This window comes from Daktulosphaira vitifoliae, unplaced genomic scaffold, assembly GCF_025091365.1.
Source record: "Daktulosphaira vitifoliae isolate Bord-2020 unplaced genomic scaffold, ASM2509136v1 Scaffold_1, whole genome shotgun sequence".
NCBI classification, from domain to species: domain Eukaryota; kingdom Metazoa; phylum Arthropoda; class Insecta; order Hemiptera; family Phylloxeridae; genus Daktulosphaira; species Daktulosphaira vitifoliae.
In genome coordinates, this window is record NW_026099572.1 from 86,847,960 (window position 1) to 86,871,153 (window position 23,194).

General features: G+C 24.2%; 1 protein-coding gene, 1 long non-coding RNA gene and 1 other non-coding gene across 3 annotated transcripts in view; 1 reads left to right on the forward strand and 2 right to left on the reverse strand.

The window, feature by feature from the left end:
• LOC126893715 (atrial natriuretic peptide-converting enzyme) overlaps window positions 1-16,800 on the forward strand; it is a 38,727-nt gene extending 21,927 nt beyond the window's left edge. Inside the window, exons 10-20 of the mRNA XM_050664156.1 lie at window positions 42-180; window positions 248-403; window positions 541-657; window positions 8,056-8,151; window positions 8,230-8,374; window positions 10,442-10,611; window positions 10,680-10,866; window positions 10,933-11,104; window positions 12,785-12,908; window positions 13,084-13,232; window positions 13,302-16,800. Coding sequence (XP_050520113.1) covers window positions 42-180; window positions 248-403; window positions 541-657; window positions 8,056-8,151; window positions 8,230-8,374; window positions 10,442-10,611; window positions 10,680-10,866; window positions 10,933-11,104; window positions 12,785-12,908; window positions 13,084-13,232; window positions 13,302-13,505 — 1,659 coding nt within the window. The 3' untranslated portion in view covers window positions 13,506-16,800. The remainder of the gene's footprint in view (window positions 1-41; window positions 181-247; window positions 404-540; window positions 658-8,055; window positions 8,152-8,229; window positions 8,375-10,441; window positions 10,612-10,679; window positions 10,867-10,932; window positions 11,105-12,784; window positions 12,909-13,083; window positions 13,233-13,301) is intronic.
• Window positions 6,293-6,364, reverse strand: Trnah-gug (transfer RNA histidin (anticodon GUG)). Its single transcript has one exon. It is a non-coding gene; the product is annotated as a tRNA-His (tRNA).
• A 1,428-nt stretch (window positions 16,801-18,228) lies between the features above and the next one.
• LOC126893732 (uncharacterized) lies at window positions 18,229-22,210 on the reverse strand. The gene is made up of 3 exons (XR_007701258.1): window positions 21,957-22,210; window positions 19,683-19,839; window positions 18,229-19,593 (listed from the first exon to the last, which is right to left on the reverse strand). It is a non-coding gene; the product is annotated as an uncharacterized LOC126893732 (long non-coding RNA).
• Window positions 22,211-23,194: the final 984 nt, after the last annotated feature.

Below are 23,194 nucleotides of genomic sequence, written 5' to 3' on the forward strand. Positions count from 1 at the left end.
TTGACTTATGAAAATAAAATCTTCGTTTTTAACTGGTGAAGGACGCTAAAGAAATGATAGCACTGGAATCTGTAGTCAATGTCCGATGTTATGAACTCACAGCTTTGTACTTTTGTTCATTGTTTGTATCAAAGGGTTGTGGAAATCGAAGAGTAAAACCATGCCAATCACTTTGCTATGGTAATAATATTAAAAAAAAATAATTTTAATCTGAAGTATTAACCAAATATTGTCAATACTATGTTAGAAACAATTCGTAGCTGTGGATTTTTTTTTGACATATTTGAAGCTTATTATGAACACCGACAATGTTCACAATTTCCAAACGACATAGACAACCCACACGTCTTTTGTGTTGGTCATAAAGAAGTAGCAAATGTAAAAAAAATGAAATCATTAGGGCGTAAGTGTTTTTAAAGTATATTTTTACGCTTAACTTCAAAAAAAATCCTTTACGTTTTGATTGAATTAACATTTATTTATGTATCAAGTTTTTAACAATAAATTTAATTAAAAGCCTTACAAAAATTTATTTTTTAGATTGTCGAGAAGGCTTTAAATGTGATAAAAAACGGTGTATTCCTTCAGATTGGAGATGTGATGGTCATTTTGATTGTGAAGATCATACTGACGAAATGAAATGTTCACAATGCCCTGGTAAGTATTTTTACAATTTATTTTAAAAGTACTTTGATTAGAATTTTAAAAAAATCGAATTTGAACTTTTTAAAAAATTATGTACAAAAATGTTTAGTAAAACTTGGTAAATGCTCCGATTTAAATAATTATAATTAAATTCTTTAATCATTTCTTAATTATATATAAAATCAAAGATGGAAAGTTAATGGAAATAATTAACTCAAGTTAGGTTAAGTTAAGTATGATCAATGTCGATAAATTAACAGTTAAAAGTTAACAAATTATAAATTTAATTAGCTAAGTTAAAATTTTATTTTAATCTAACTAGTTTGAAAAAAGTTTATTTCATTTAAAATTAATTTTCTGGCTAAAATCTCTTAAAATAATTTTTTATTGGATGGTAATATTAGAGAATGTTAACAATCGATTTTCAATTTTTAAAGTTGAATCTTCCTCTTCTTTTTCCTCGCCGTAATCTAAACTACTGGGGTTGGGCCACCCTTATCCTAAATTTCCACTTAACACGATCTCTTACATTATCTACGTTTACATCAGTCGTCCTCATATCAAATTCAATAATATCCTTCTTTCTCATTTTTAATCTTCCTCTACATCTTCTTCCTTCAACATTCATTTATATAACTGTCTTACAGTTTCCGATTCCACTCTCCACATAACATGACCAAACCATCTAAGTCTATTTTTTCTTATTTTATCCACGATTGACGCTACACCTTTACTCCCTTTTATATGTTTGTTCCTTATCCTATCTTCTCTAGTCACTCCACTCATTCATTTAAGCATTCTCATCTCTGCTACATTTATTATCTGCTCTACTTTCTTGTCAACCACCCAACTCTATGAACCATACATAATTTCTGGTCTCACTACAGTCTTATAGAACTTAACTTGCAACCTTATTAGAATTCTCTTATCGCGTAACACACCAGACTCTTCTCTTTACTCTAACCACCCGCACTTAATCCTATGTCTTACATCCCCGTCAATACCAACGCTCTTTTGCATAACTGATCCTTAATACTTAAATATCATTATATCATTATAAAAAATAAGTAAGGGCTTAAAGAAGAATCTTGGTGCACTCTTACCCTAAAACCTTTTGTTATTCCTCCTACACTTTTTACCCTAGTAAAAGTGCCATCATACATATCCTCTATTATATTAATGTACCTTTTAATGCTCAATTTATCATGCAACTCATCATACCTTTTAAACTTAGAAAAAATATTAATAATAACAAAACAATTTTTTATTTGTTTTGTACATTTTTGTGTTTGTTGCACTATTTTATCTTTAAAACTAGTTATTAAACAAAATCAGTTAAAAATCATATACACTTTTGAAAAAATCTAGAAAGTTATAATTATTATTATATAAATATAACATTTGGAGGAGAAATTTCCCTATTTTTTTTAATTAAACCATGTATAAAGCGTATAAAGACATACATTTTTTTATGAAATATTGACTTTAGTTTAACTATTAATTTAATAATCAACTGAAAAAAGCTAAATTATTTCAATGGAAAATTAAATTAGTTAAGTTGAAAAGTTTATTAGAAAAATAATTAACTAGTTAAGTTGAAAAGTTTAAAAAAAATTTACTATTTAACTTAACCTTAATTTTAAACTAGTTAATACCCACTATTGTATAAAAGTACAATAAAAAAACTCTAAGACTTAACTAATTAAGTCACTCATTACATATTTTATTATAATAATAATAAATAAAAGCCATCAATTAATAAATTTAATTTTTTTAATAATACATATTAATAAAAAAAAATGTTCATCATACTTATAGAAATAATATGTATACATTAAATAAGTTTTACAAACTCTACCTAATTACAATTTTGAACAGTTTAAAGTATCTTCTACTCTATCAAGGGTACTGTTAACAATAAGATTATAAAGAGCTTAGTATACTTCTTATTAGTTTTTAAGTAGACAATATCAATTCTACTTGGAAAAATGATCGAGTTTTACTGCCCACACTCATATTTATTTCGACAGTAATCCATTACATCATGTCAATATACAAAATCAACAAAATTTTCTTGCCCACTTTAAAAAGTAAACAAAAATTCAATTTCCTTTATAAAAATGTGTAAGATAATTTTCATAGGAATGATTTTCACGTTCCTAAAAAAAAATTTTCCAAGCAAAATACATAACGTGTAAGTATAAGATTTACATTTTCAAAAAAAATAACTTAAAAAAAATTGCATTCTTATAATAAAATCTTACTATTTTATTTAAAGAAGTAAATGTTACCATCGTCAAAAAAATCACAGACATATATCTCTATGTATTCTCATTTACATTTAAAACTAATTTTACTTCTTTGTTTTTACACTAACCTATTTTAATTGTTATCTTATAAATAAATCTCTCATTAATAATACTTAAATACAATAATAATATTTAAAAATCCAGTGGTAAATTTTTTTCTTTTAACTGTTTTTTAAAATATTAATTATACTTAAATATTACTAAGGATACAGTAATAAAATAAGAAAAATAGTAGTACATATGTATAAATAGATAACTAATTATATTTAGACAATTTTGAAGGAAATAGGGACAAGTCAATTTTTGACATTTTTATATCACTTTTAAATATTGTTAGTAAATAAATGTTTGATTTATTAATATTACTAATGTTGGCATAAACAGTTTTACATTTAATATACAATTTCTTGAATGTGATAAAGTAATATAAAGAAAAAGATAAAAAAAATGTAATTATGTACCGCCTAAAAACTAGCAAATTAACTATTTTTCTTTTTCACACAAAAAAAGTTCATTTATTTGTTTATTCATTTTATTGAGTAAATAAATAAATTAACTAATCTATAATTATTTTATAGTCGAACTTTAAATAAAAATCCACGACTGCCACAAGTCTTCCTCACTAGGTCGATGATCAATCACTCAACCCATAAACCATACTAATTATTTTACTTTTATTAAAAAAATGTATTTTTAAAAGGTTAAGTCGAAATTTATTTTTTTTTTTTTATATAAACATCTTTGCAATAATAATGTTTTATAAGATTTATAAGGTTTAATGATAATTATTTATTAAATAAATATCATCAATGAAACTACGACTAATTATAGAAATGTTACTTTAATAGGAATAGATATACGTGTCACCTACAAACAATTTAAAATAACATAAATTTCTTCCAACTTCCTATAATTAAGGAGAGATATGAATTTAATGACTATAAAAAAAATAGCATTTCAACAAATTCATTCAGTTTCTAAGTTTATTAAAAACTTATTTTCAATTATTTACAAAACTACTGCTTCAATTTTAATTAATGTAATAGGCTGATTTTAAAGTTCTTGAACAAAGCTAGACATACAAGTATCAAAACAAAAGTATCTAATGATAAAAATTTTGACATAGTAAAAAATTTTTCAAAAATCAAAACAATCACTTTTGAGCAATAATTTTTATTCTTTCATTTAACGTTAGTTAATTTGTGTCTAATTTTAAATATAATGTAATTAGTAAGAATCAAACATCGATTATTGAATATCGATATAATTTCAATATTTACAGTTTTATGTTAAAGTTATGAGACCAAAATCGATTTTATCAAAATAAATTTTTTAACTCTATATTCTACTAATTTTTACGCAAATTTATTAAAAATTTACAAGAATACATTTATATATATATATATACTTAAAATTTCATTATTTTCTTGATATAATTTTTTGTTATACATAAAAATTTTTAAGCTTGGTTGGGCTTGGTCATAGTACTATACTATTTATGATATTTTACTATAAATTTCTTAAGTTGTACTTTTAAAAGTTAAATTAAATTAGTTCAACTTATCTGTGTCATTTTTTAACGCAATTACTGTATATTCAAAAATATCTTTACATTTGGCTTCTAACATACTATTCAAATAGGCTTCAAGAATCGTCAAATACGTTAATTGGTTACATAATTACTATTTTTAAATATTGTGTAATAATATTTAGATCTTAAAGGGCTTTTTAGAATTTGTATGTACACTTGAACATAACATTAATAATATTGTTTATATCGTATAATTAAATTAGTAGTATTATATGCTTATAAGCCAATTAATTTGTACATTTATTTTCATTTAAAACAGTAAAATAAAGTTTAATTAATTATTAATTATCCTTTGTCTTAGAATAATAAACTAATATATTTTTATATATTTACAATAAAATCGCAGAATTTTAATATGCAATGCCAAGGACATAATTAAAAAATTCTTTGCTTTCACTAAATCAATTTCGTTGATTTATGCGTCAATAGAATCCAATTTTAATCTAGTTGAACTTATTAGTGCTGACAATTTGAAAAAAAAATTCTCCAATATTAGAAATATCTTAAACTATCAAAATAAATGTTATTTTCAAATTTTTTTTCACTGTATTTTAAAAATACTGATTTTAATGATTTTAATGATTTTTTAATAGATTTTACAAGAGACATTGAACAAAAACATTAATAGATCTTTCTTATAGTATGTTTTTTATGAAAATCTAATGTAAAATCTAAGTACAGGAAGGGTTTGAAACAGACCACCCACGTATGTAAATATATTTTTCAATTCAATTTAAAAATGTTCGGCATCGTCTGCTCTTTTTTAACCTATATTAAGTTAAAGATTTTGAAGTATACTAGAGTATAAAAAAAATTGTTGTCCCAAAATTATTCTTATATGAGAAGTTGACGGTTAAAATAAAAAAATTCAATTATTTAAAAAAAAAAATAACAAAAATTTTAATATCAATTAAACAAATATTCTAATAAGCATTTAATATTTGAGTGTAATTTTTAAACATAGAAATTGGAAAATCACAAATATACAAACTAATGTGCACTTTAACTAATTCAAATTAAAACGTTTTTTACTATAGTGATATTAATCACTGTTAAATATCATCTACACTTGTCTCAACTATGCCACTTCCAGAGTTTTTAAGAAACATATTTTTAAAAAAACCTGTTTAAATCATAAGTAAACAGTTTAAAACGTCCATAAGATCAATGTAAATTTGAATATTTTTGTGTTTTAAACACGTTTAAAACGTAACAATCCTGGCCGCATACCTCCGTGGTGTTTTTTCAATTGACATTCTTCCATAAAAACTATAAAAATTAATACTGAACTGGAAAATTGATAAAATTGTAGTCACTTTTTACTGATTTCGAGCGAAAAATAATTCGTTCTCGGCATAGCATGGTTGGGATGGGTTTGTGCCTCTCATCTAATATAAAACCCACCCAAACTTTACAAGTAATATTAATTTTTTTATTTTAATTTTTTAAATAAAATTGTATTATTACGTTTAAAATCACTTATAATATTTTTATATTAGCTAATAATGATGAATATACGATATCAAAACAATTTCCACACTTGTAATACAAAGATTCCATTTATCATACTACACTATTACTTATATGAATTTGAATTGAACCAAACAAATTTAGTCATGCAGGATTTTGTGATTTTAAGATCAAAAACCAGATCACATTACATTTACAAAATATGTTTAGTAAATGTCGTAATAATAGTACTTTTCAATGAAGTACTACTTAAAATAAAAAAATGACAAAAATGTTGTGCCGTGACCAGGATTCGAACCTGGGTTATTGCGGCCACAACGCAATGTCCTAACCACTAGACGATCACGGCTGTTGAGAATCTCGATAAAAATTTATTATTTTATACAGTAGAAAAAAATAATTGATTCATCTTCCGTAAACATAAAAGTACATGATTATTTTTAAATATGGAAAATTCAACTTAATGGGAATTATTATTATTATTTATGTAAAATTTAAACAGAAAATTACATCTTTTTATATTAATAAACTAATCGTATTAATTTAACATTTTCTCTTAACTTTACTTAGAATTTTCATGTGTAGGACGAATGGTTTATTAATCACAGACCTAATTGGTATAACCATTAGGAATAATGAATATTTTATAAAAGTAGAGATTTAAATGTGGGAGGACATAAGGGCACTCAGCCTCCCACCACTCACTATAATTATTATGGATTCCCTTTAAAATTTAATCGAAATGTAAATTATATGGATAAAAGAAAGGTTCAAAATAGCACATGGGTAATTGCCAATTTTACGTTATTATTATTAACTTTACTGAAGTATTGATCAGATTTTAAAAACAATATATTTCATTTTAGATATATTGACCGTAAGTGTTTGAAATGAACGTCGTTAATACGTTCACATACATATTTGGCGAACCACATTCATTTTTTCAATTAGAACAAATAAAGATATTTACATAATTAAGGCGTCTGGGTACCGACCGCTTTTTAGTAAAAAACAACCTGTTTTTGTTCCATCAGTACGACGAAACTACTGATGCGATAAGAATTCTGAAAACGTATCTGAATTCAACATCATGTCATTTAGCTATCGGTCAGGCCATATTTTTGAAATTTTGATGTTACAGTTATTACAGTTTTCATTTTCCAATAATTTTAATAATATAATCGCTTCATAAAACTTAGTAACAAATTATACGCGTTATATGATAAGGTACTTTATTGGCTAAAGGCACTGTTATCATACATTTTCGAATGTTGATTTAATTATTGGGACTTCTAAAACTATGAAGACACATAAAACAATACGCAGAGCATTAGTACATTGATTAACTTGCTCCTATTTGTTAAAAATTGCTTAGTATTTCATGAGCGATGAAATCGCTTTGTATATTTATATTTATTTTCTTTAATTTATTATTGATTCAAATAAAAAACGTGCGCATTATACTACTGACCATAGAAATTAATATGACAATAATTTGAAAAATATTTAATGTATAATAAATACACTATTATGTGTATGTATATTAATACATATTTATAATATTACAAAATATTTCATTCTAAGGTATGCAAGGGAGCAATTAAGAATTAGTTAGGCGTATAGATCTACCCAGAGCAAAAATATCTATATGAGGATATAATTTTTTTTTTTTTTTTTTTTTTTAAAGGTAGTGAAATTTTTTTTTTATATATGCCCCCTCTGTAACAAACCACAATTACGCCACTTTGATATGACTTTTATATCTTTTTTGTGAATATATAAATTTGTCTGAATTAAATCGTTTAAACTAATCGTTTTTATTTATGTTTAGACTATAAGTAAACTATTCATGAATAAAAAAATTTAATGATCACCACAATAAACGAGTTCCATTTTTACACATTGAATGTAAACGTGAACAAATTCTATTTTATAGTGAACGTTCCAATCACTGCTGATTCTGTTTCCACAAAATATATTACAATTTTTGTGAATATTGCACTATGTTTATTAATAAATAAAAATGTATTTTTACGATAGATCAATTGTTTTGTGGCGCTGGAAAATGCATCGCTACTGAACATATTTGTAATGGCGTGTCAGATTGCGAATGGGGCCAAGACGAACGGAATTGTGGTAAGAAAAATAATGAACTATAAAAATGTATGATATAGTTATGTTATTTGGAAGACTTTAATATGTATTCAATTACAGTCCGATTGAATGGTCAAATGGGTGAGAGGGGAGAAGGAACTTTGGAACTGTACACTCCAAACACCACCTCATGGCGACCAGCATGTATACAGAGTTGGGATCCTACGTTGTCACCCGTTATAATATGTAATATATTGGGATACAAGTAAGTATGCAGATCAATCAATAATACACTTAATTATAGATTTTAATGACATAGTATTTCCATATAATTCATTTATTTATATTATCTGATATTTTATATAAATATTAAAGTTGTTAATTCAATAATAACTAGAAAATATAATATATATACTGTGTAATATTTAACCTAAAAAAAAGGAAATAATATTTTTTCGAATATCATGAAAAATGAAAATATATCAGTAATTAGTTTATGTATTATACAAAAATTGTACAATTTTTAGCTTTTTAAATACTTTAACTTATATTTATTAATATAAATTCATTATTAGATATTCAACTTATTTTGTAAATACTTCTATTTTTCGTCGCATTAGCTGGTTTTTGCACAACGGAAAGTTTTCAGTAGAAAGTCATCGACATATATGTTATATTCTTTACGTGTATTTTGCGTAAAAATTTTGAAAAAATAAACACAAAATTCTGTAAAAGTTCTATTGTAAACGTTAAATCATTAAGATTTCTACCAATAACTTAAGTAGTTGCAATTAAAATATATACTGCATCGCTTTCATTAATTTTTACGTCGATTTTACATATTTGCCTTTTCTTTAATGGTTTCAATTTCATTTATGTTCCTAGCTCTTCTAACTCATTTTTGATAGTACTCGAATTCATGTCTAAGAATATTTCATGGTTAAAAAATAAATTTAAAATGGTAACAATTTTTAATTGTTTTAATGGTTAGTAAAATTATTTTTTTATATTTGACTTTTCAGCCATTTCGAATTTTTCATAAACTTTTTTTTCGATATTTGTTTTTAAATATATATCAGCTTTTTTTCTCTTTATTGTAAAAAAATAGTATAATTACAGGGTGTCTTACAGAGAAAACTAAAAAATTTCTATCTTCTAAATTTATTATTAATTTTATACGTTGACTTATGTTCTATAAAAATATCTTCCAACTTTAAGGTTTTTTTATTTGAGTGAATGTTATTTTCATAGATCTATCTATTCATCATACAAATTTTGGATTTTTTATTATAACATTTTTCAGTACTAATTGGAAGACGATTTTTTTATCAGAAAATAACTACTTCCTATAATAACAAGTTTAAACTTTTGTTAAAATTTAATTTGACACAGCACATATAAAAAAAAAGATGATACTTGATGATGTAACGCATTAATGTACATTTTATAATAGATTCGCCTTATTTAAAGAATACCTTACTGTACACAGACAATAAGGCCTCTACAAAAAAGGGTGATTGTAAATTAAAAATTAAATTGTTTTCATATTGTTCATATGTAAATTCCCCTAAAAAGTAAACTGTCACGTTATTACCTGTATGGATCCAATTACTATCTAATGAATATAAGATTAAGGAATCTAAAATGATTGGCTTCATTATTCTTATGATATAGTTTATTGAAATCCTAAAGATGTAGAAAGCTATGTAAAATATGATTTTTACAATATTAAACCAATTGAAAATCCCTTAGACTTGTTTTATTCATATTTATTAAATAGTTATGCCCTAAATCAAGCTAAATTTCCACTATAAGATTGGGTTGAAGTTCATCAAATTTGACAAAAACAACAAATTCGTGGGAGTCATTTCATTCGCACAAATTTATTGCTAAGTTTGAATTTATTAAAGGAGTCTCTCATTATTATGTTATTAAAATTTTATTATTTTTAACTTCATAAATTTGATGTAATGTATGTGTTTAATGATTTAGTTTGATACTAATTAGATTACTATTGACATAAAATAATTATTTCTACTTTTTTATGGTCTCATACGTTTTCTTATCATTTGAATCCGCAGGTATTTGACTGGTTTTGTAATAAATTGAGTATTACCAAATACTCTGTGTATTTTAAAAAGCATATTTTAATTTTAAAAAAATTCTATTTAAATTAAAAAATTATTTTTTAGGGAAATTTACATATGCATAATAAAGAAGCAAAATAATTTTTTGTGGGAGTTGACAAAAAATATTATCAGATTTCATAAAATGTTTTTATTAAAAATCTGTTACACATGTTTGTTTTTACACTATACTTCAAAATTTTTAGAACTGCATCCAAAAGCGAACTTGGAAAAAACAATAAATTACTAGCAATGGTAAAATACAATCAATCTTTAGAATATTATGAAGAAAATAAAGTGACTGTGTACAGAGAAATACGCGACTGTCCTGACTCATTTTTTTACCCATCCATAAGTCTATCATGTTCAAATTTCGGTAAGTTTTTAAAACAATTTTTAATTAGCTACAATAAAATTATAAAAATCAATTCCTAAAACTCTAAGAATGTGGAGTTAGGAGACGACCTCAAACCATATTTCGACAAACAAGAATTGTAGGTGGAAGACCATCACTTCCTGGTGATTGGCCATTTCTTGCAGCAATACTAGGAGGACCTGATGAGATATTTTATTGTGCAGGAGTACTCATATCGGAGCAATGGGTTTTAACTGCAGCTCATTGTACAGGGAGGTACCTAGTTATAATAATTTAATTAGTATTTCATTTATAAACTAATGATTATAATGTTACTATTAGTCGAAGTATTTCAATATCAGATGATCTCAATGAATGGACGATCCAATTAGGTATGACAAGGAGACATGCACATTCTTTTTTCGGTCGAAAAGTAAAAGTAGAAAAGATAATCAGACATGAAATGTACAATATAGGACCAGTTCAACATGACAACGACATTGCAATTTTTAAGGTATTTTCACAAGTACTAAAGATAAAATTTAAAAAAATTAACGTTAAAAAAGATATAAGGTGATCCTTAAATATTCTTCACGAAAAATCTTCGAAATTATTAGAGCTAATCTTTTTATTTTTTTAACAATTATGGTTCTTTGTTGAGCTACTTTACACCAAATATTAATGTTCTGCTACAATTCCTTATACCCTAAACAATCTATTTTCAATTGACAACCTTAATTTTTTTTACTATATCAGATTTATTTTAATACAACATTTAATTTATTTTATATTATTTGTTTGTCAACGTGTTACAAGTACGCAGAAAAAACGTACTTATTTTTAAAAGACAGTATCTCTTTTGGGTAGTACATCGATAAGTTCTACTGATTCATAACATGATATAATGTACACTTTGACGTATTTTTATGAATAATTAGCATTTTTTCATAAATGACATAATAATGTTGCTATCTTTTAAATAAGAGTACATTTTTTTTCTAAATTCCCCTACTTAAACATATATAACTTTATTGAAAAAAAAAGAATTTAAAAAAAGAATTGTTTATTTTTTTTTTTATTTTATTAAATTTGATGATTATTATTACAAAATCGAATGTTAATATTAATTAAGGTACAAAAGATGGTAGCAGAACTTATATTTTTCATAAAAAGTATCTCAACAAAAACCATTATTGTTTAAAAAAAAATAATGATTAGTTCCAATATTTCGAAAATATTTTATGAGTGTAGTTAAAGAATCGCTCTATATTTCTTTAGGTTAATATATTAACCTTATAATAAAGTTTTATAATAATCTGGATATAATATAAGCTACATTAAAAAACCAATTATTTTATACAAATCATAATCCATCATCACGTGATAAAAAGTTTATTTACATTTGTGGGATTATTTGATATGTATAAATGATGTGTAAGGAGAGAATTTTTATGTTTTTACACATTTTAATTGTCTTTATACAGCTCAATAATAGTAAAAATTTAGATGATTGGCCTATTTTTCATATTTTAGAATGAAATTAGTTACTATCTAAAAAATACATATTTTCTTGAATTTCTGCTGCAAAAAAAAAAATTTATAAGTAAAATTATAAAATGGTTTATTAACATAATATTTAGACCATATCAATTAAAAAACACTTATTTGTCAGAAAAGTGTAAAATATGAATATAAAAAAAAAGATAATTTATAGTTATTCATAAAAATATGTAAATATATGTATAATTGAATAATTCGCTCTTTAAACTCTATTTAAAAAAAATTATTACTTCTAGCTTTTGAGCATATTATACTAATTTTATTATTTATTTAGACATATTTTATTTTAACCAGTGAAAAAATAACTTTTTTTTCACTTATTAGTGTTTATATAAAATGCCTAACATTATAGATAAATTTTTGGAGTAAATACCCCTTAGCCCAATTATAATGGTAGCATCCTATAAAAATGTATTAATAAGAGTAAGGTTTTGTAAATATTTTTTAGGAAAATTTTTGTATATATCAATGCCATCCCATAAACATAAGTTTATGGGAAGAAGTCCTTCCAATAATAAAACATTTTCTTACAAATGTGTTTAAAATCACCATGACTATGATTAATGACGACACCATGCAATTTATCAATTTTGTTTATATTAATTTTAATTTATTTAAACTTTAAACTTTCTAGTTGAGTGAAAAACTAACATTTCACGAATTCTTACTGCCTGTTTGTTTGCCGCCTCCAAATATGGTTTTAAAACCTAATATAACTTGCACAGTTATAGGATGGGGAAGAAGGAACGGCCTTGAAGGTATTAACTAGTTATTAAAAAAAATCAATATTAATTAAATTTCTTAAAAATTTGAGTTATAGCATATTTAATGTCCAATGATGTCAAATATGTGTTCACTAAATATTTAATTTGTTTAATTAAATTTAGTTTGAGTTTTGCGCTTGATTATTTTACTTAATATGAAAAACTGTAGGAGCTGATTATGAACCAACAGTCAATGAAGTACAAGTGCCTGTATTAGATAGGGATTTATGTAACACATGGTTAAGGCAAAAGGATGTTAACATAACTGAAAATATGGTGTGTGCAGGTTATGAACAAGGTGGAAAAGATGCATGTCAGGTAAAACAACAAGCTAAAATGTTATGTTGAAAACTAAGCTATAATATTTATATTTTAAAACTTTAACAGGGTGACTCTGGAGGTCCTTTGCTTTGTCAAATGGAAGGATTCAAAGATCGATGGTTTGTAGGTGGTATTGTTAGCTGGGGTGTTGAATGTGCAACACCAAGTCTTCCAGGCGTATATGTCAACGTACCTAAGTATACAGAATGGATAACGAAACAAATTGAAAACGAAGCACTAATGGAGGATGGAGATTATTGGAGGAAATAATATAATTAGCTAATAAATTATCGATTATACCAGAAACCTTGTCTATCAAATTGAAAACTATGCAATGAATATTTGCATAATCTGATTAATTCGATATCATTTTATTGATTGGAGCCGCATAAATGCAAAACTTAAAAGAACATTAATGATATTTACAAACAAAAGAGCTATCAGTTAATTGATTCATGATTCAATTATTATTACTTAATTTACAAACCTTTTGGGTTCAAATCATTTTTGAGAGACCTACAATAATTCATTTTGGTCGTACGGAGATTACACAATTTTAGGGGGTTGTTTTAAGACATAAATCTAGTATCTAGTATAACAGATCTAAAAAATATTAACAATTTCCCAAATCTTGGGATAAGTGCTAAAATAGATATACAATCAAAGTCCATCCGTCCATTTTGATGAAAATTTTAACTCGTAAAAAAAATTTATTATCTCAATGGTTTGATTTTAAGCTTATAATATTTTCTATTTTAAGTTGAACAATTGCAAAAGATATATTCAGTTTTAATTTAAATATTACCATTAAACAATTAAAGACTTACATAATTTTAATTCTATTAAGATTGAAAAATGGTATGTATAGATAAAATAATAGATTTTCTTAGTACAATTTTACTAGATTCATTAAATCAAATAGGTATAAACTCATCAGTATTTTCGATAAATTCTTAATTTTGCTCATTGTTTAAATAATTGTACTAATTTTAAAGAGTTAATGTGTTCCCATACATAAAATTGCAAAGTTTTAATTGAAGCGTCAAACAATCTTATGTGAAGCAGAAACCCGATCCTTACGAACAATTTTATTTAACTTAAATTTTCCATAATGGGATCGCTTGATATTCTCGGAAACGATGGTGTTTTATAGACAATAAAAAATTGCTTTAAAGACAATATAGTGAGATTTTTTTACTAAGGTTTCTAATAAAATTAAAAATAAATGAAGTAGAATTTTAAAGTCATTATAGTAGTTATATATATTAACTAGTAATTAAAAACTTAATTGATAAGCTAAAATTATGAAAAAGTATTTTTATATAAGACACGTTATGTGTTAAAACTAAATCTTTGAACGTTGTGCTTTTTAATACAATTTGTAATATGTACTATTGTTAAGAAAATTTGTTTCAGAATAATGGTTAATTTTATTTTATTGACTGCTATAATGGTCGCTCATTATAGTAGATTTTACTTTCTAACAAAAGTTAAACATCAAAAAGTGTATCCAAAAAACTATAAAATTTTATACTTTATCATTGAAAATCATTTTCTTACAAACTATTTTTGCAAAAGAGAGGATATGCGTCCTAAAAACATTTAGACAATAAAACTAAGATTGCTCGAATTAAATTAATTGTTATGAGCTTTTCTATAATATTTTTATTATTTATGTGACTAGTAAATTAACTTTATTTTTTATTTTTTCTTGCCTATATTACATTTAAAAAAATACTCAAATAAGAATATAATATCGTAAATTTCCAAATTAAATGTAATGATGTACTTACAGGTTGTGATGAGCCGATTATAGATATAATAGTTATTACTTGTGTTTTGAAAATTTAGATAGTATATATTTGTAGGTAATTTTTAACATGAGAAACCATTATCTTTTATTGTGTTTAAATGTTAAGTATAAAAGTAACTATATTTTAGTATACAATTGAGACAACTCTAAATTTAGCTCAAGCTTCAAATGTGATTAGTTAAAAAAATAGACAGTTTATTATATAATAAACACATACAATTGTAGCTAACATTGTGAAACAATTGTAAAGAATTACACATAAGATATGTTTAAAGTGTGGATTGTGAATAGAATTGAAAATAGATTATATAAACCGTTTTTAATAGGTCATTTATACAAAGTATAAAAGTTAAAAAAAAATCATTTTGTGCTATTTAATCTAAAAAATTTTATTTTAAGAAATTGTTCTTTCGTATGGAAAAGTTTGGAATAATTTAATATAATTTAAAGTATGAAAACAAAAACTATAAATTATGCAAACAACTATTATAGGTATATTAATCAAGAATAAATTCATTAAAGTGAGTTGGAAATTACAGTATTAACCGACTTCTTATTTTTCTTTAAATTATGTTATTTAAAGTTAATACTTTTTTTTAATTTTGTCAACCTCGTTAAATATAGAAAAAACAACATATAAACATATAAAATAAAAAACAATATTTACTCCGATTTAGTATTTATAGTAATATTATTGGTATAAAATTTAACAATCATAAAACATTTAAGTGAAAATATAACTAGTAAAATAAATTCCATAAATTTATATATTTCTACACAGAACAATTTAAATTTTTGTAAAAATAGGTAAAACTATAAAAATAAAATATTATAGAAAATTTTTTAATTTAAACTTGATTAAAATAAAACATTACTGTAATATATTCCAAATATATTAGTAAAATATAACATTTCAATAATTTATAAACATATCTGATAAAACAAAATATGAGATCAAATATAACATTTTTTAATTGAGAGAGTTTTTTAGATAAATTTGACGAATAAACTTCCCATAAAAGTTTAACTTAAAGGGTAGCGTGGAATTAAGAGCTAGAAATATATTTTTGGCCCTATTTTATCTAGGCTACAATAATTATGTATATAATTTCACTGTTAAAATATTTTATTTCATTTTTAACTATCCTAAATTCTATCTTTATGAAAAATAGGTAAATTATTGTTATACATTATTTAACAATTTTGGAAATTGAAAATATATGATTTCAACTTACAAATACTTAAAAGGTAGTATTCATAATAATTATTTCAACTAAATTAATTTGGTTGTTAATTATTTTTTATTATATTATAAGTAATTAACTTTATTTAACCATTTGTTTTGAATGCCTTATTCTTATTTGAACAACAACAAAAATGTTTTTCCAAAATATTATGTTTGTACTTAAGTTTTGTTTTGTTAAACTATGTATATTTTTAACAACTGATTTAACTAATGTAAATGTAATTGATAAGTGCAGAAAATGAAAGTCATAGTTACCATGAACAATGATGCCTTATATTATGAATCATTGAAAATATTATTGTATGAAAAAGATTATTATAAAATTAGATTAAGATTCATCTATATTTTACAAAACAAAAAAAAGGAAAATGTTACCAATGTTTAATGATTTAAAGTTATAATACTAAATGTTCATATTTTAATGACCTATTAACAAGCTGTATTTAGTACACAATGAACCAATATATAGAAAATTTAGGATACTATAATATAACAATAAATTTATTTTAGATGTAATGTGATTTATACGAAATATATATTTGTTTACATTAGATTGTATTATACAATATTTATTAAATAAAAAAAGTGCAACATATAACATGTTATTAATATTTTCCAGATCTATAATTATAATTTTTTTATTTAAAAACTACATACTTAACTGAGTAATATTTATATTAAAATATATTTTGTATTAAAAATGTAATTTGTACAAATTTTAATAATATTATAAAAGTAAGATAAAATTCTAGTGCATATTCTTTCGGGGAAGTAATCTTGTTATAATTTATAATTTCTATTTAGAATAATTAAATGGGTCTCCTTTAATACATATAATTTAATTTACAAAATACACCATTAATGAATTAATTCTATAAAAACAGAAAATTAACTTGAAAATTGATAATTATAAAAGAAATGTTAAAATAATTATCTCCATCTAGTGGTATAACTTGATAATGTATATCATTTCGATATGCACAACGAATAAGTCACTTTTTCCTACTTTTCAGAAGAACAAAAACAAAATGTATTCTCTGATTATACGTTATATATTTATCAATTTTCTATATAGTTTAATTCCGATTCAAATCAAATTTTAGATATTTTAATGAAAGTTATTAAAAATAAATCCTAAAACCAAATACCTCATATTCTCAAAGTTAAATTGTTTGAGTTTCTGCCTTATTCGTTGCACATAGCGATTTGTATTTGCATTTATATTAAAATATAATTTGAATAAAATTGCATTCAAAGACATATTTAGACAGATATTAAGATGATAAGAGATGTATTATCTTAATACATATAAAGATAAATTTTTTTTTTAATTTTTTTTTTGTGATATCAGTCAATTTATTGCTTTGTATAAAGAAGATATTTTTATCTTCACTTTAAATAAATTTCGATGTAATTATTACTGTTTTTAACGAGTATTTTTAAAAATATTATCAATTATAATAAGCGGGAGAAGTAGAGCGATTCATAAATACCTAGAAATAAAAATAAAGAGACTGCATTAATCCTATTCCCGTCTTAATACAAGTTGATTATATTTAAAAAAAAAAAGGAGGACTGATATGACCATTTTTTTTTGAAAATTATAGAATATGAATTAATTTTTGAAAATAAAATTTATAATTTTAAAAATATTGCCAGTTATATTTAAATTATCCTGTATATTAAATTTTTACCATGTTAAATAAGGGCGCCGATGACAGTTAACACGACACAAAGAATAATCATAAGATGCAATTTTTAATATATATATTGTCGAGGAAATTTTTTTAAGTAGAAGAAAATAATAATAGAATTGTTTTTCTTCTTTAATTAGGGAGTAAAAATTCTTTTATTTGTTGAATTTATTAAATATATTTTTAATTCAATTGAATTTTTATGACAGTAAGAAAAACTTTAAAGTTATTTCAGTGGAGTATAGTGTTCTTTTTAATTTTATGTTGCCATTACTAAATACATAAAACAAATAATCTAGAAAATACATATCTCAATGAAGTATTAATCCATTTTAATAGATTAATACTATTTGTAATCCAACCCAACTCATTGCAATGAGTTAATAAAGATATCAAAAAATAAATAAAACAATTGTTTTATATTTCAAAAATTTATTGGAATTAAGTTTTGTTTTGAAAGGCAAGACTAACATAACAGCTTTTAGATGGTTCTGAAAAGCATTGCACTCCTGTATAATTTCTAAAACATAATATTTGACTTGACAGTTTCTGAATCGTATTATTCAAAACTTTTAATGGACAAAACTTGTAAAAAATTGATGAGTGGTTTGTCCTATTTCAGTTTTCTATCAAATCTTATAAAGATAAGTGAACATAGAACTACCTGGAGTAGTAAAAAGGCGTACATAGTATATTAAATGGAAGATATGATAGCTATCAGTTCAAGTAACTAACCACTCTCGGAAATGTCAGGAGTTCTGCAGGGAAATAGTCCATTACATCAAACGAGTAATTGATAGTGACTAATAGTATACAAACAAAATAGGCATATAAACTTTATTATATTTGACATATTCCAACTGTGTATAAAATACAGGGCAATTCTGTTATTACACTTCACGAAATAGGAGTGGTCAGAAAGTAAGGAAAAGGGTTTCCATTATTCTCATTGTTTGTAACAATTTACCTATTTCCTTACTTTTTGAACACTCTGTATATTCAAGACTATTATTTAGTTGATCATTATTTTATTCTTTTAAATAAGAGTTTTTCGTTGAGCTACTTTACACAAAAATAAAATTTTTGATCAAAATAATATAAACACGTTGAGCAACCAATAAAATATTTTTAAAAATCTCAAATTTTCTCAAATTGATATATTAATGTATAGAGTGATCAATAAATAAGAAAACTGGTTTCTCATTTTTTGTAACAATTTTTCTGTCTCCTTACTTCCTGAACACTGTATAATAAAGATAAAAGGGTTGTCGTTAAAATTTCGATGATCGGCTTTTTATCCATCCTACTGTGTATAGTTTAGCCCTCACATATGTAACATTACAAGCAAATATTAATGGTATTTACGCTATCCGCTTTCCACCACAATAATAATAATGAAAACATTTTTTTTGGTCAAAATTAACCATTAATATCTGTAAGCGTAGGTAGTAATTCAGTTTTCGTATATACAGTTTATCATCGAGATGGTTTAAGGTCATTTTCATTGTTTTTGGTGTTCAAAATTTGGTGTTCAAATCATCTAATTGATTCATATTTTTTATAGAGCGTATAAGTCGAGTAGACAACAGGCAATAATATTCCACCCTAGAATACAGGTATTGAAATGATAAGTCAATAACACTAGTTTTTCATTTAAATACCTCATAGTCAGCTTTAAAATTTATTATTTTTACTTGTATTATTCAATATTGAACAAATATTCTTACGGTACACCATTCAAATCAAATTGTATTCTGCCAACAAAAGTGACGTTATTAAGGAAGAAAATTTTATTTAGCTTAGTGAACGTGAATTGATCATCGAACAATTTTGTGAGATAGAACCGTATACCTGGAAAAATGTTTAAATTACGGTTCATTTTAAAGACAAAATGTTTAACAGAAGAAGAAGTATTCATGAAGGAACTTGGTAGTTATATAAACGAGAAGATTCTGATGGTATATCTGAACTTAACTTTGTATACAAACTTTTTATCAATACTTTGGTTTTTATTTTTATTTTTTAGAAGAAAGTTTATTGCCAAATCCTGAACCATCTTGTTTGGACCACATTCTAGATTTTTTTACATATAATAAAACAATTTATCTAAAAAATCAATTTTTAATTGTCTGTTTTTCAACATAAAAATAATTAGTATATAATTTTAGCAACAAATTGTATGTCTGTACATACTCTAGTTTGTAATGACCCGAAGCATATTAATCTAGACTATACACAACAAAATCAATAATAATATTTTTTTCATCTTCCACCATCTTAAATCTTACTTACACAATAATTAGAGTAATATTTGCGATGAATTATTATAACATGATGTGAGAATGCCTATTACACTCCAAATATAGTAGGTGGGCATAAATGACACTCGAAGTATACACCATCGTGACTCTTTTGGCGCTTGTCACGAGAAAACATTTTAAAACGTTTAAAATGACACAAGCTATTAATTTAACTAGATCAATAATTGGCCTTTTACGTGGAAAAGGCACATATTTTCTTAGAAAGGCCGGCATATCATAAAACGAAAATCTTCGTATAATAACCCTTTCCTTTATCAATTAATCATTCTACTCATAATTACTTATTAATTAAACAATTTTTCATGGTATATGTCATTTTTCTTATCAGAAGACAACCGCCGTACCCTCGATTATAGATATAATGTTAAACTCCTTCCATGTTATACCAACTGTACTAGCTACGGGAAGGGAGACACAATCCTTTCAACATGGTTCATACTCCCCGACCCACACACTTCCTACACCACACACCTATGGCAGGGCACCCACATCATGTGAGTTATGAGGAGTATCCAGCTTATATAATATACGCCTACAACTATACTCCAATTTTTAATTAATTGCTTGATTGAATAAAATAATCACACAATCTGACATAAGTGACTTAAAAAGTACCTCAGAAAAAAAAAATGTGTGCATTATATCATTAATAAAGTATGTTCAATAATTTACGAGCATATACGATTGCAAGTGACGGAATATTAAAATAATAATTATAATTTTATAAATAAGATACCATGACCTAATATTCAAAAGATTCAATGTTTTATAATTGTATACAGTATAATTTTCAAAATATGATACACAGTATTTTTACAGAAATTTCTCGATTTTTGGTTTTAAAGCCAGAAATTCAGAGAAAAAATATCGTCGGAAGGGTTTTTTTATTTCATCACTTTTAAAGTACTCTTTAATAACAAAATTTGATGTATATTAAAAGTTATTTAAAAATAACGTTTTTTAAAAATTGACTAGAAAAAACTTTACATGATTGAGAAAGATTCTTTAAACCCTTCTTGTACTTAAGTTTTTGTCGGATTTTCAGAAAAATAATACCAAAAAAAAGCTTATTGTCTCTAGAGTACTCAAAGAAAATTTAATTTAGGTCAGTACTTAAAAAAAATAGTTACATCAATTTTTAAATACACAAAAAACATTTTGAAAATACTATTTTTCACAGTAGCCTGATTTTGAGATATTTTTTTAAATTTTTAAAAATTTCGGCGTTGCTTAATTCAACTCGATTAAAATCAGTTTATTTTAATATATTCATCATTAAAATTGATACTGTGAAAGCTTAGAATTTTCATGAGCAAACTTATAAAAAACATACACACTGTCAAAAAACCAATACCTTCTCAGTTTCGTATCAAAGCTTAAACTATTGAAAGATAAACCATTATAATTTTTGAAAATATAACAGGAAGTTAACGTCTGGCTAATTTAGTATAAGGTTTAGGAATAAGTACAGTTGTGTGATATTTCTTTACAGTTAATTTATACGTCAATGAAAGTAATACGTATTACTTTCAATTTCAACTGAACTTAGACACAAACACCACACAAGTTTAATCCGCAACAAGTGATTTAATGTTTTACCAACTTTAATAAAATAAGGCGTCTTTGGTGATATAAAAGAATACTTACTGACGAAACGAGTACACATTTAATTCAATAGAAAAACGTATTTTCAATTTCCAAAGGCGTCTTGAAAATTGAGCGAATGTTAAATAACTCCATGTTTTTAAAGTATTTACATTAGCATAATTTATTTCTAACCTTTAAGCCTGAAGGACATTATAGCATTGAGAATATGAAATAACAATTCATTTTTAAATTATTAACAACGTTTAAAAAGCATCACTTTGTTAAATGTCTAATTATTTGATTATATACACACATATTTAACGCTCTTCACAATTATTTACAGAAATTATGCAAAACTCTTTTATTTCTAAGTTTTACATTGAATATTTGATGTATTGTTACTACGTCTGTGCAAATATTTGTTACACGATAAATATAAATACGTAGAATTTATATAATAATTCAAGGTGATAAGTTTTGTGTCATACATCTATTTTCTCAGAAATCATTGACAATTTTTAATTTTTGTAAAAACTAAAATATCATATAGTCAAACAGTTTCGTTTTAATCCTTTCAGAGATAATAACCTTAATTTTAATTTTCTTAAATGGGAACCTCAATCTTTATCTTGATAATATGATTAATAATTATATGATATTAAAACTTGATAGACAAAAAACTTACAAACAAATTTATTCTTATAACTTATTTTATGCAATCAATCGTTCATCTGTTTCGGAATATATTATAGTATAATTCAATTTTAATAATTTAAGTTAAATTTTCTAGTGTTATTTGATTGTTAAGAATAACAGAAGTTTTATTTTTTCATTTTATCATATACACTAGTTTTTATTGACCAATGTTTTATACAACATAGAGATATCTTACCTTTTTAATAATTCATATCTATTAATAGTCAATTACTCTTATATTCAATGCATGTGTACTATCGTATAAAATCGGTCACCGGTCTAAAAATCTTTATTCGACAATATGCTATCTCTGATTTAAGAAAACTACATTTATAATCATTTTTCACCATAAATTGAATTTGTAAACAATTGATGATCGAAACAAAGAAAACAATTAAAAAAATTAACTGAAATTTATGACTATCATTTTATTAAGTTAAAAGGAATAATTTCCATTTATAAATTAAAGTTAAGGATTTTCATCCCCCAAGATATAAAAAAAATATTTAACAACATACTATAGAAGATTTTTTTTATCCATATAATTTCCCTTTTAACAAAAATTAAAAATTTTCATTATTTTCTAATAAAACAATTGCCTT